The sequence below is a fragment of the Oncorhynchus nerka genome, linkage group LG17, assembly GCF_034236695.1.
Source record: "Oncorhynchus nerka isolate Pitt River linkage group LG17, Oner_Uvic_2.0, whole genome shotgun sequence".
Taxonomy (NCBI): Eukaryota; Metazoa; Chordata; class Actinopteri; order Salmoniformes; family Salmonidae; genus Oncorhynchus; species Oncorhynchus nerka.
The window spans coordinates 37,151,554-37,165,180 of NC_088412.1; the positions used below are offsets into that span (position 1 = coordinate 37,151,554).

The 13,627-nt window shown below is 45.4% G+C and overlaps 1 protein-coding gene across 1 annotated transcript in view; it reads right to left on the reverse strand.

Moving 5' to 3' along the window:
- The window catches only part of LOC115145179 (transforming growth factor beta receptor type 3-like), a 138,999-nt gene that overhangs the window by 69,441 nt on the left and 55,931 nt on the right, over positions 1-13,627 (reverse strand). Inside the window, exon 4 of the mRNA XM_029686509.2 lies at positions 3,050-3,187. Within this exon, the coding sequence (XP_029542369.1) occupies positions 3,050-3,187 (138 nt within the window). The remainder of the gene's footprint in view (positions 1-3,049; positions 3,188-13,627) is intronic.

The window sequence follows — 13,627 nt, forward strand, 5'->3', positions numbered from 1 at the left end:
AGGTCTGTATGGAAGAGTGGGCCAAAATCCCTGCTGCAGTGTGTGCAAACCTGGTCAAGAACTACAGGAAACATATGATCTCTGTAATTGCAAACAAAGGTTTCTGTACCAAATATTAAGTTCTGCTTTTATGATGTATCAAATACTTATGTCATCCAATAAAATGCAAATGAATTACTTAAAAATCATACAATGTGATTTTCTGGATTTTTGTTTTAGATTCCGTCTCTCACAGTTGAAGTGTACCTATGATTAAAAAAAATTAAAAGACGTCTACATGCGTTGTAAGTAGGAAACCCTGCAAAATCGGCAGTGTATCAAATACTTGTTCTCCCCACTGTATAGGATACTGTAAATCTTATGAGTGTACATTAAAATATCCCTGAACAGTAAAACTGTCACCAGGGAGGAGTCCTATCCCTCCCCTTGACAGTGGGAAACAGGCACAGGGCCCCATGTCAGATCCAACGTCTAACAACATTAGTTACACTACAGAATAAGGTTGGCTAGCCTAGTACTGTACTGTAGGCTGGGCTTCATGGCTGTTGTCAGCTGTTATATGTCTGATGAGGAGACATTCTTTTTATTGTGTGTGACACTGTTGACCTGCTAATGGCTCCCTCTGAGACGACATCCCCAATGGCACCCTATCCCTATATAGTGCACGACTTTTGACCAGAGCCCACACTATATAGGAGTAGGGTGCCATTTGGGATGCACACAAGAGAAGACTGGCTCTAACCGCAGGTAGAATTCAAGTTTACAGCTCTGAAAACATAAGCAGCCTGGATGCCAATTCATCTGAATGAACTACATCCCCGTTTTCAATCTTACATGGAAGTATTTCCACTTAGTACAGGAAATAACTGGAATTTAGTTCTCATGTTGTCACACTGTTTGATGTATTCACTAGGGATGTCACAGTGAAACCTGAGTCTGTGGTTAAGACAGACTGAGGCTGGGGTTTGCATTTTAGACCTGGGTTCAAGTACTATTTGAAATATTTCGAATTCTTTAAGTGCTTGTATTAGCCTGCCTTGAGAGCCAGATGTGCGGGGTTTGAAATGTGCAACTTTTCTACTGGTTCCATTGCGCCAGGTAACTCAAACAATCCCAAGCGGATGTTTTTGGAATGACGTCAAATAGTATTTGAACCCAGGTCTGGTCTGTAATATGGCTATAATGGTTTATCTGCTCAAGGCAATATGCTGGGAAACAGAAGGTGGATGGATGTTAGCACATCAGCTAGCTAACTTCACATAATCACAGTAATCCTACTCAACACAGAGGTGATGACGGAGTCCTAAAGTCTTCTTTTTGCAAGGTCGTGCCACCGCCGATGATCCGATTTCAGTCTCTGAGAAATTTGGACGTGTGTGTGTGCGTACGTACATGCGTGTGTATGAGTGTCTGTGTTAAACATTGTATGGACTCTGGTTTTCATGGTGGATGTTTTGCATGCAATGAGAACACATCACCGCCACATATGGAAATAATATGAATTAGTGCCTGATGTCGCATTCTTGTGGAACGCTATGGTGTTAACAATGATTATTTCAGAAGAACCACGAGCTACATGAACGTTTTCACAGCATATATGGCACGGGAGGAGTGGAAGAGTGTACAGATCCAGCCAGGCTTACAGTGTAGAGCAGCATGGTTGAGTTAAGCCATGCACTAATTTCCCTGGGATTGTCTCATGTGATACAGTGTCTTACCCTCATTTTCTCATTAAGTCTCACAGTGAGAGAGAGTGAGAGAGAGAGAGAGAAGCCCTCTGGTCTCCTCTGGTATCATTACTAAATATGGCTAGCTGTCCAGGGGGCCTGCTGGGGCCTGCTGCCTCCCAATATTCCTTCAAGAAACCTCCTCCCCATCCCCCCGAGTGTGTGTGTGTGTGTGTGTGTGTGTGTGTGTGTGTGTGTGTGTGTGTGTGTGACGCCCTGGATGATTTGTACCGCTGCCCAGCCATCAACAAGATTGTTTGGATGGAGTTAAGGAGGGAGGGAGGGAGGGAGGGAGAGGAGGGAGAGAAAGAAGGGGAGGAGGAAGGGAGGGAGGGAAGGGAGGGAACAGCCCTCCACTGTTTAAGAGCCAGATTGAAAAACAATGTTGTTAGGGACTCCAGTGCCAACAGAGCTGATGTCACCGACCCACTTTATCTTCTAGTATAAATACGCTTCATCCCCGACTGTGTCAGAGGGTTTCCGGCCAGCACACAACTCTCTATGGGACACTGGAAAAGCGTAGCATAATGTAGCCTGGTGTGACAATGACCGTAGGAATTGGCAAGACAGCACTTAAACAGATCTGGGAAAAGGCTAAGCATATAGTCCATGCCAACCTATAGTCTTAACATTTGGCATGTAAACAAGAGCTCACTAATCACTTGAGGGTTGATAGCAACAAAGTCCCAAAGCAGTGGTGTGTTAGCCATTAAAGTGGTGTATGTCTGTCACTGATTATTAGGGTTTACAACAAGAGGAAGTGGAAAGGGTGTGTGTCTGCACAGTGTAAGGAAGAGCCTGTATCCATGGATAAACCACTGCTGCACATTACACATTAACTACTGCCACACAGACATTAACGTCTCACCACAGGGCATGCGGGAGAGTGTGTGTGCGAGTCTGTCTGTTTGCCTGCATGTGTGGTTGGTTGTTGTTGTCCACAGACTGGGGTTGTTGTTGTCCACAGACTGTGTGTAACACATGATAAATCTGTAACCCAACAGCTGAGAGCTCTTCTCGTCTAGACCATAACGTAGCACAGGTTTCCTCTGCAAAAGAATTGCTTCCTTAACGTCTCACGGAGAAAAGTGGACGACGCCTGAATGTTAATAAAGAATGGTATGAGGAAATAAATACATGGAAGTAAGTGGACTAAGAGAGAGAGAGATTGGAAATGGACCTAATAGAGTGGGACACACACACACACAGAGAGAGAGTGACAGAGAGAAATAGAATTGGCAGAGGGTGAGAGAGAGCGAGAGCGAGAGAGAGAAGGAGCGAGAGAGAGATTGGTAGGGGAACTTAGTTCAATCTTGACTTACATGGAAGATGTGTTTGATGCCCAGCGCTAGTTTCTCTGTCCTGATGTCCCAGACCACAGGCTGGGGGGAGTTTAGCACAAACACCAGGGGCTTCTGGTGCACCAGCAGGGACTGGATGGGCTTCAGGTGCAGCTCCACCTGGGAACAGGACGACAGCAGGAAAAGGTTAGAGGACATTAGATAACACTTTATATGAAGGGTACCTACAGTACATAAGGACTTCATGACATTCAACCCCCGTGATTGATGAAATGGGGGTAAAAGTAGTATTGTTAAAGGACAGAAATCCCAGAAGAACCTGTATTATTAATTGGGTCCTTGGGGTAGGAGAAAGCAGGACATGCAGTGCATTCAGGCAGTATTCTAACCCCTTCCCTATCTCAACATTTTGTTACGTTACAGCCTTATTCTAAAATTGATTACATTTATTTTACTCATCAAGCTACACACAATACCCCATAATGACAAAGCGCATACGGGTTTTGAGAAAAAAACAGAAATACCTTATTTACATCATTATTCAGACCCTTTGCTATGAGACTCGAAACTGAGCTCAGGTGCATCCTGTTTCCATTGATCATCCTTGAGATGTTTCGACAACTTGATTTGAGTCCACCTGTGGTCAATTCAACTGATTGGACATGATCTGGAAATGCACACACCTGTCTATATAAGGTCCCACAGCAGACAGTGCATGTCAGAGTACAAAACAAGCCATGAGGTCGGAGGAATTGTCGTTAGAACGCCGAGACAGGATTGTGTCAAGGCACAGATCTGGGAAAAGGTACCAAAAAATGTCTGCAACATTGAAGGTCCCCAAGAACACAGTGGCCTCCATCATTCTTAAATGGAATAATTTTGGAACCACCAAGACTCTTCCTAGAGCTGGCCGCTTGGCCAAACTGAGCAATCGGGGGAGAAGGGCCTTGGTCAGGGAGATGACCAAGAAACTGATGGTCACTCTGACAGATCTTCAGAGTTCCTCTGTGGAGGTGGGAGAACCTTACAGAAGGACAAGGACAACCATCTCTGCAGCACTCCACCAATCAGGCCTTTGTGGTAGAGTGGCCAGACGGAATCCACTTCTTAGTAAAAGGCACATAACAGCCTGCTTGGAGTTTTCCAAAAGGCACCTAAAGGTATCTCAGACCATGAGAAACAAGATTCTCTGGTCTGATTAAACTAAGCCTGAATGCCAAGCATCACATCTGGAGGAAACCTGGCACCATCCCTACGGTGAAGCATGGTGGTGGAAGCATCATGCTGTGGGATGTTTTTCAGCGGCAGGGACTGGGAGACTAGTCAGGATTGAGGCAAAGATGAAAGGAGCAAAGTACAGAGAGATCATTGATGAAAACCTGCTCCAGAGCACTCAGGACCTCTGACTGGGGCGAAGGTTCACCTTCCAACAGGACAACGACCCTTAGCACACAACCAAGACAATGCAGGAGTGCCTTTCGGACAAGTCTCGAACCTGATCGAACATAAATTGCTCTGCAGCGATGCTCCCCATCCAACTTGACAGAGATTGTAGCGCCATACCCAAGAAGACTCAAGGCTGAAATCGCTGCCAAAGATGCTTCAACAAAGTACTGAGTAAAGGGTCTGAATATTTACGTAAATGTGCCATTTTTTCCCATATACATTTGCAAAGAATTCAAAAAACCTGTTTTTGCATTGTTATCGTGGGGTATTGTGTGTAGATTGATGAAGTATTTTTTATTTAAAAAAATCAATTTTAGAATAAGGCTGTAATGTAACAAAATGTGGAAAAAGTCAAGGGGTCATAAGCAGAACAAAAGCATGTCATAAACACTTATGTCAACAACTGCAACTTGATAAATGCAGGAATAGTGACATTACTGTGCCATTTACAATTTACATCAACTTGCGGTTGTTGTCATTAGCATTGCTATGATTGGAACCATTTCCACCAGGTGTGGGAGTAACACAGAATAACACTGCGAAACGCACCGAAATTAGGAACCGGAACCTTTACAGAGCTAAGGGGAGGAACTCACAGTATAAAATGTAAGAGTCAGCGTAGGGTCAACTACAGTGCATTAAAACCACCAGCCCCTTTCATTTCACACAGCTGCTTCACTCGGCAAATAGCAGAGCTTTTTCTTTACTGCGGCTATTTTTGTGGTATCAATGTTATCAAAACATTGCAGACCACTCTGTTGACTGTTCCTGCTCAATTACAGAGCTATAATGTTACGGATTGTTGTCTTTTTATTTTTTATGTGTTTATATACACTAACTGTACTGATAATCTCAATGAGCCTGTATGACCGTGAGCTGTGAATCGCCGGGAAGGCAGTAACTCAGCTCTAATACGTGGTCTCTCTCTGGACGCTGCTATCTGAACGCTCACACACTGGAGGCTTTGTTAGGAGCGCTGAGGAAAAACATTTCTTTTGTTTTTTACGAGCGACGGAGCAAGCCTCTGTTACCCACAACTCCACAGTGTGGAGCTATGAGCAAGCTATGTCTTCCCTTCTCCTTGACGTGTGCGTGCGTGAGCTACGGCTTCAGCTATGCCTTCCCTTCTCCTTGACGGGCGTGTGCGTGAGCTACGGCTTCAGCTATGCCTTCCCTTGTCCTTGACGTGTGCGTGCGTGAGCTACGGCTTCAGCTATGCCTTCCCTTGTCCTTGACGTGTGCGTGCGTGCGTGCGTGAGCTACGGCTTCAGCTATGCCTTCCCTTCTCCTTGACGTGTGCGTGCGTGAGCTACGGCTTCAGCTATGCCTTCCCTTGTCCTTGACGTGCGTGCGTGAGCTACGGCTTCAGCTATGCCTTCCCTTCTCCTTGACGTGTGTGTGCGTGCGTGAGCTACGGCTTCAGCTATGTCTTCCCTTCTCCTTGACGTGTGCGTGCGTGAGCTACGGCTTCAGCTATGCCTTCCCTTCTCCTTGACGTGTGCGTGCGTGCGTGAGCTACGGCTTCAGCTATGTCTTCCCTTCTCCTTGACGGGCGTGTGCGTGCGTGAGCTAAGGCTTCAGCTATGGCTTAAAGACTGTCATTAAATTGTGTTCTCGCCGTCTGTCAGTGACGAGGAGAGGAGAACTCCAGTCAACTCCCACTGTTGGGACGTGTGTTGTTGCCCTGCACTGCTGGCCTAGGCCGGGTCCCCATGACCAAATCTAGCCTGGTGATTTAGAGGCCTGAAGGCCTCACTGAAACCAGACCCTGCGCTTTAGACATGTTAAAATCCCCCCCCCCCCCCCCCCCCCATCAGCTGTTTGATAAATAGGCCACAACTTTATCACAATCAATGTTTTATGAGCTAAGCTCCACTATCAGATTGGAAGAGGTGTTCTGTTACCTGGGAGTTAACCTTTTACTGCAGTGGGATAAATCATGGTTACACAGTGTTCATTGGTAGTCTTAAATAAATCTACTTTGAAACACAATTATACACCTCACACACATGGTTTTGGTCTTAAAAAAAAGAAGACACCTGTACTATGTCAGTTATAAAATTGAAATGTGTTACATTTTGAGTTTGTATCCCAATATTACATTTTATATACATCACAGAAGACTGAAATATAACAAAACCGTTTGCCATAGAAACACCGTGTTTTCAGCATTTAAAATAAATATATGTTTATTAACTATGGAATTATGAAAAATATTAATAACATTCCACCCATGAGGCCACTAGAGGGTGATTTGGTCATTTGACTGCAGAAAAGGTGTCTTGTTCGCAGACACTTCCGCACAAATGTGGAAAGACTTGACCCTTTGGTTCACCAAAGCATCAAACTTGGCCTTCATTAGCCAATACAGAAAGACAGAGAGAAACTTCTGGCGCATAGGCATGGGCTTAATCTACCAACCACATAGGCATGGGCTTAATCTACCAACCAATCACTTCACCCTAACCCTTTTTCCCACACCTCAGTCGTGTGAGTTGCAAAAATTAATTGATGACAAATACTTTACTCAGGTCACTCCCACAGAATTATATGGTCACTCCCACTCAGGCAAACTTTGAATCGTTGATATCCCAGGCTTACAGGTACAGTTGAAGTTGGAAGTTTACATACACTTAGGCTGGAGTCATTAAAACTCGTTTTTAGAAGCTTCTGATAGGCTAATTGACATCATTTGAGTCAATTGGAGGTGTACCTGTGGATGTATTTCAAGGCCTACCTTCAAACTCAGTGCCTCTTTACTTGGGAGACCTCCACAAGTCTGGTTCATCCTTGGGAGCAATTTCCAAACGCCTGAAGGTACCACGTTCATCTGTACAAACAATGGTACGCAAGTATAAACACCATGGGACCACGCAGCCGCCATGCCGCTCAAGAAGGAGACGCGTTCTGTCTCCTAGAGATAAATGTACTTTGGTGGGAAAAGTGCAAATCAATCCCAGAAAAACAGCAAAGGACCTTGTGAAGATGCTGGAGGAAGCATGTGCAAAAGTATCTATATCCACAGTAAAACGAGTCCTATATCGACATAACCTGAAAGACTGCTCAGCAAGGAAGAGGCCACTGCTCCAAAACTTCCATAAAAAAAGTCAGAACACGGTTTGCAACTGCACATGGGGACAAAGATCGTACTTTTTGGAGAAATGTCCTCTGGTCTGATGAAACAAAAACAGAATTGTTTGGCCATAATGACCATTGTTATGTTTGGAGGAAAAGGGGGAAGCTTGTAAGCCGAAGATCACCATCCCAACTATGAAGCACAGGGGTGGCAGCATCATGTTGTGGCGTTGCTTTGCTGCAGGAGGGACTGGTGCACAAAATAGATGGCATCATGAAAAAGGAAAATGATGTGGATATATTGAAGCAACATCTCAAGACATCAGTCAGGAAATTAAAGCTTGGTCGCAAATGGGTCTCCAAATGGACAATGACCACAAGCATACTTCCAAAGTTGTGGCAATTAAGGACAACAAAGTCAAGGTATTGTAGTGGCCATCACAAAGCCCTGACCTCAATCCCATAGAAAATGTGTGGGAAGAACTGAAAAAGCGTGTGCGAGCAAGGAGAACTAGAAATCTGTCTCAGTTACACCAGCTCTGTCAGGAGGAATGGGCCAAAATTTACCCAACTTATTGTGGGAAGCTTCTGGAAGGCTACCTGAAACGTTTGACCAAAGTTAAACAATTTAAAGGCAATGCTACCAAATACTAATTGAGTGTATGTAAACTTCTGACCCACTGGGAATGTGATGAAAGAAATAAAAGCTGAAATAAATCACTCTCTCTACTATTATTCTGACATGTCACATTCTTTAAAAAAAAGTTGTGATCCTCACTGACCTAAAACAGGGAATTTTTACTAGGATTAAATGTCAGGAATTGTGAAAAACTGAGTTTAAATGTATTTGGCTAAGGTGTATGTAAACGTCTGACTTCATCTGTATATGCGCTGTGCAAGGTTACCTGGGCGTCACGGGAGGTTGGTGTCACCTTCTTTGGGAAGGATGGGCTCGTGGTAATGGCTGGAGTGGAATGGTATCAAATAGATCAAACACATCGTTTCCATGCGTTTGATGCCATTCTTTTAACTCTGGTCCAGCCATTATTATGAGCCGTCCTCCCCTCGGCAGCCTCCACTGTTGGGGGTAAATACACTCTGAGAAGTTATCCCATACAGTACACATCTAGTTTTGAGGGATACTGATACAGGGGAAAGAGGGGGAACTATAGTTTAACTTGTCAGTTTATTAAACCTTCCTTCACTTCATCTCTCTCTATCCGTCTTCGTTCCGTCTAGCTTTAACTCTATTCCCAGGCTAATCATATTAAGCTCTTCCTGTGTGTGACTGGACAGAGCATGTAAATCACCCACAACGAGTTCTGTCACTGTCATATTATTAACATTTACTGGCCATAAATCAATCCTAACTCAATCAAGTCAAGGCAGGTTCAGATGTCAAAAAGAGGGAAGACTCCTTGTTTTTTAAGTCGTAACTGGCGACAGCACATATCAAATCACAGTACAGGGAGCGTCAATGAACACACGAATGCGCGTTGTGTCTGGGAGTTTCATGATATTACAGTTGTATACGAGAGCCAAGAAAATGTTCAGAGCATGTACGTACAAACAAGTTGTTTGTTCACGGCTCTGCATAGTTCAAACCTCAGATACTGATCTTCTGAAGAAAACCTTTTGCCATGTTTATATGGTCTGTTACATTTACGGATAGGCTCTTAAGATGTAATGGTTGATATATTCCAAGGTTAACCACAGTTAAACATAAACAATGATTAAATTCTTCAGACTCTCATGAGGCAGACAACGTCTTTAAAGTAGCCGGTAAATCGCTTAAGCAGAACTGTTAGCTCAGACAACAGAAACTCCATTGAACCAGACCAAACTACAGCATTGGACAGACAGAAAGTTATTCAGTTGTATCAATCATACACTCCCGCACACTTTCTCTCTCCTTCTGGGTTTTTTCATGCTGTCACTGAGACATGATATGAAGCGCGTGCACTCACTCACTCACTCGCGCGCGCACACGCACACACACGCACAAGCACACACACGCACAAGCACACACACACACACACACACACACACACACACACACACACACACACACACACACACACACACCCCACCTTGCCAGACCCAGTCTCCTTACACCATCTCCCCCATTGACCATCTCTAAAACACTCCAGTTTATGCCTCAACAGAGCTATCCAGGATGAAGTGAAATGTGTATCCACTGTCTGTGACAGGCTGTTGATAGTCAAAGTGGACAGTTGTATCCCTTTGACACATTTTTAGGCCAGAGGAGATTGAGACAGCTGAGAGAATAGTCCTAGAGAGAGTAGATGCATGGCGTCAAAGCCTCCTGATCATAGTCTCCCACAGATCTAAGACCCTGTAGAAGAGAGGAGGAGGAGAAGGGAGGAGAGAAAATGAGAGTGTTTAGCGGTATGGACCATAAAAGTGCTGCAATAATCATAATAAAAAAGAACTCGGAGAACGACGAATGGAAGAAATTACAGTACGCTTATCTCCAAGGGGGCTTGGCTCAGAGACGCTCCACACACAGTCACACAAGTCTGGCAGATGCTCGACACACACACAGTCACACAACAAGCGAGGTGAAAGCCCCACAAGTCTCCCACAGCTTTCTCTACCTTTTTTTCCTCTCACTCCTTTCTTCATGTTTATCCACGTGGAAAATCTTAGATGAGCATCTAGTCTACTTAAGCCTCCCTCTCTGTCCAGACTCTGGAAAAATCATCCCCATCCCTCCTGGGAGAATAACCGAACGCACGGCAACCCAGAAACAATCATACCTGCTCTCATTCTGCTGGCTTCAGGGGCCTTGGCTTTGAACAGAGAGAGGGGAGGTAGAGAGAGAGAGAGAGAGAGAGAGAGAGAGAGAGAGAGAGAGAGAGAGAGAAGAAAGAGATAGACATTCAGACAGACAGACAGAGAAAGAAAGAGAGAGACCGAGAGAGATCTGTAAAAGTTATGGAATTTTAGCACCAGACAGAAACAATTCCAAAACAAGTGAGTCACCAGAAAAGCAAAGGCAATAAGGCATAAACACAGTTGCAGTGAGACAAAATGGCAGAGGATAAGAGAATTAGTGCAGTAGAGTCCAACATAATCACATTAACAGTGTCGTGATACCCTCTCTAATGTCAGACTGAATGTGCCGATGGTAGGGTCACTCACGTAGAAAGACCTGGAGAATATGCTTCTCAATGTCCACCTTGAGACCATTTAGCCAGTCAACTTCCAGACATTATAGATCAACGGAGGACGGCATCAATCCATGATCTTTCACACTTACCAATGTGGGAAGCTAAACTTGAACGACCAGCGGGAGATAATGTGATACCAATCTATCAGATGTGGAAGAACTGGAACCAACAGCCACTTTCCCACTGCACTCCCAGTCCACACTCCCACTTCCAGTCCCAGTCCACACTCCCAGTGCCAACTCCTCATCCCCTCACATACTTTTACCAGTCAGATGTGTGGAAGGACAGAGGCGAGGCGAGCTGAGCAGCAGCTGCTGTGTGTCTCTATCTGCCCACAGAGAGACTGAGATGCCTTCCATCCGGGTTCCATCTGGCCCATTGCCGTGGTAGCAGATAGACCGACACAAACACTGTCCAGCGTTGGGATTGTCTATACTCTGCATTCTACAGTCCTCAGTCTGTGATAATGTGATTAATGTGATTTAGACCATGTCACAGCAGGCAGGGCCCAGGGAGGCTGCAAAGTGTGTCTGAAACCAGGGGTCTCAGCAGGAACGGCCCAGCCAGGGAGTGAAGACAGAAGGACCAGATGCCCCTGGGATCAAAGCCCCTACGGCCCAGTTGCACGCCTGTTCAGCAGGCTGGGATCAGGTGGCGTTGCCCTGCCCCGAAGTACACATGGATGTGAGGCCCAAATGGTAATCTATTCCCTATATAGTGCACTACTTTTGACTAGAACCCTATGGGTCCTGGTCAAAAGTAGTGCAATAAATAGGGAATAGGGTGCCATTTGGGATGCACATAGAGGCTACCAGGCACCTCCAGATACCCCTGTAGAGAGGCTCTGAGAATCCCAGAAGGAGCCAGGAAGCCCTGCCTGATTGATGAGGGGGGAGCCTGGTCCAGGGATTTGTGTGTCCTGGGTCCATTACAGTCCCAAATGGAACCCTATTCCCTGTATAGTGCACTACTTTTGACCAGGGCCCTGTCCACTATATAGGGATGGGAATAGGCTGCCATTTGAGACACAGCCATGCTAGTGACTGGCCAGGGACGGAGAGGGAGGGAGGTGCGGACAGGACTGTGGAGGGAGGCTTGTCTGGACATATCACGTTACGCTGAAATCAAACCCCTCACACAACCCTCACAGGACGACAGCTGTTGCCAGCCCCGGCCCGCCAGGCCAATCCCAGATGGCATACCGTGACTGGTCAGAGCATGTACGTAAACAAGGAAAATACCATTCCATCAAATACTAAACTATCTCAGTTAATGAATCATTACTGTAGGCAATCTTAACAGATTTTCCGTAAATTACCAAAACAATACGCAAAGGGAGGATGATGCAATTGCAATAAACAAGAACTATGTCTGTCGATTAAGGTATGTCGAAAAACATATTCCAAGTGAGACATTCTTCTCTGCCAGACAGTAATAACTACAGGACGACTCAAGGCATTCGGCCAGCCGCCTGCGTCGAGCATTTAGAATGCAATTTCATGACCCTTAAAGGATGTTTCATGACCAAACATTCATCAATACATCAGCACAGTAGATAATGATACTTCCATAAACAATGTATGTACAGCCTCCTGGTATGAAACTTTTTCTTTACCCCAGCAGTAGAACACAGCTGTCAGAGACCTCTCTCTTTACACCTCCATCCAGTCAGTCAGACCTGACACCATTACACACCTCTAGCCCTCAGTAGCCCCGGCAGCAGGAAACAGGACCAGGGCGTTTTCCTTAATTGACAGAACTAATTATGAGCCTAAAAGTCCTCAGTGACTCCGAGATAACTCAAAACATCCTTCAATTAGCCAGCTAGTAAGAGTAATCTTATCAAAACATTATTTCCCTTTGCAAATAATAATAACAGGCAATCAATGTCAGCATGAACGCAGCAGACACTTTATCATAACAGAAATAGAGTTGGCTGGAGCAGCTGCCTGTAATAATGAATAATGCCTTTCAATACAAGCAGCCCTTTGTAGCTGGGTTGATATACTGTCGAAATAACCAAAGGGTGACTTGCCATATTCTATACTTAGGCCTGGGGAAACATGTCCCTGCATGCTCAACACAGGATGCTCAGCAAAACAATCATCACTCGATGAGCACTGAAAAGTCAAGGCTGTTAGAAAAGCCTTGCACAGCCTGGAACGTATCCAATGAACATTAAGATCTAGCTTCATCAGATAGAGGTGTGTGTGTGTGTGTGTGTGTGTGTCTGTATCATGGCTCTTTCTGGATCACTGCTCAGACAGAGGGGAAGAAGGGAACCTGTTGACTGCTCTTATCACAGGCCCCACCGGCCTTCACCCTGCTGATCTGAGGGCCGATGGGGAGCCTCTCCACTGCACCTGATGCTAATCAGTCTGCCTCCAACCTCCAGGTCACACACACACCCACCGAGACACACACACCTCAAATGGGCCCCGCAGAACACAGCAGGCAGATAAGACGTCAGGGGCAGATACGGCTTCATAGGATGATAGTAATCAGGGTCGGATGAAGTGGGCTGCAGGGATGCAGAGGAGCACAACACCGCCTCAAGGAGAGAGAACGAAGTAGACCCAAATCTTTTCCAGATGAGTTTAAGCGGACGCAGTCCTCACAACTTCCCGCCTCCATCGCCGAATACATTCACGTCACGTACAGCAAGCCTACCGAGCCCCCTGGGGACAACAAGTCTAGATGTGGCATCACATGACTACATATCCATTCAACATGTTAAAGGATCCTTCAGGTTATAAGGTGTCAGTCTGCACGATTCAAATGAACCATACGTCTAGAATATGTGTGCTCAGCATAAAAACACTGTCAGGACACCCAGGAGGAGACATGTTTGAAGAGATAGCTGGTTTTGACATCTGACACTGGT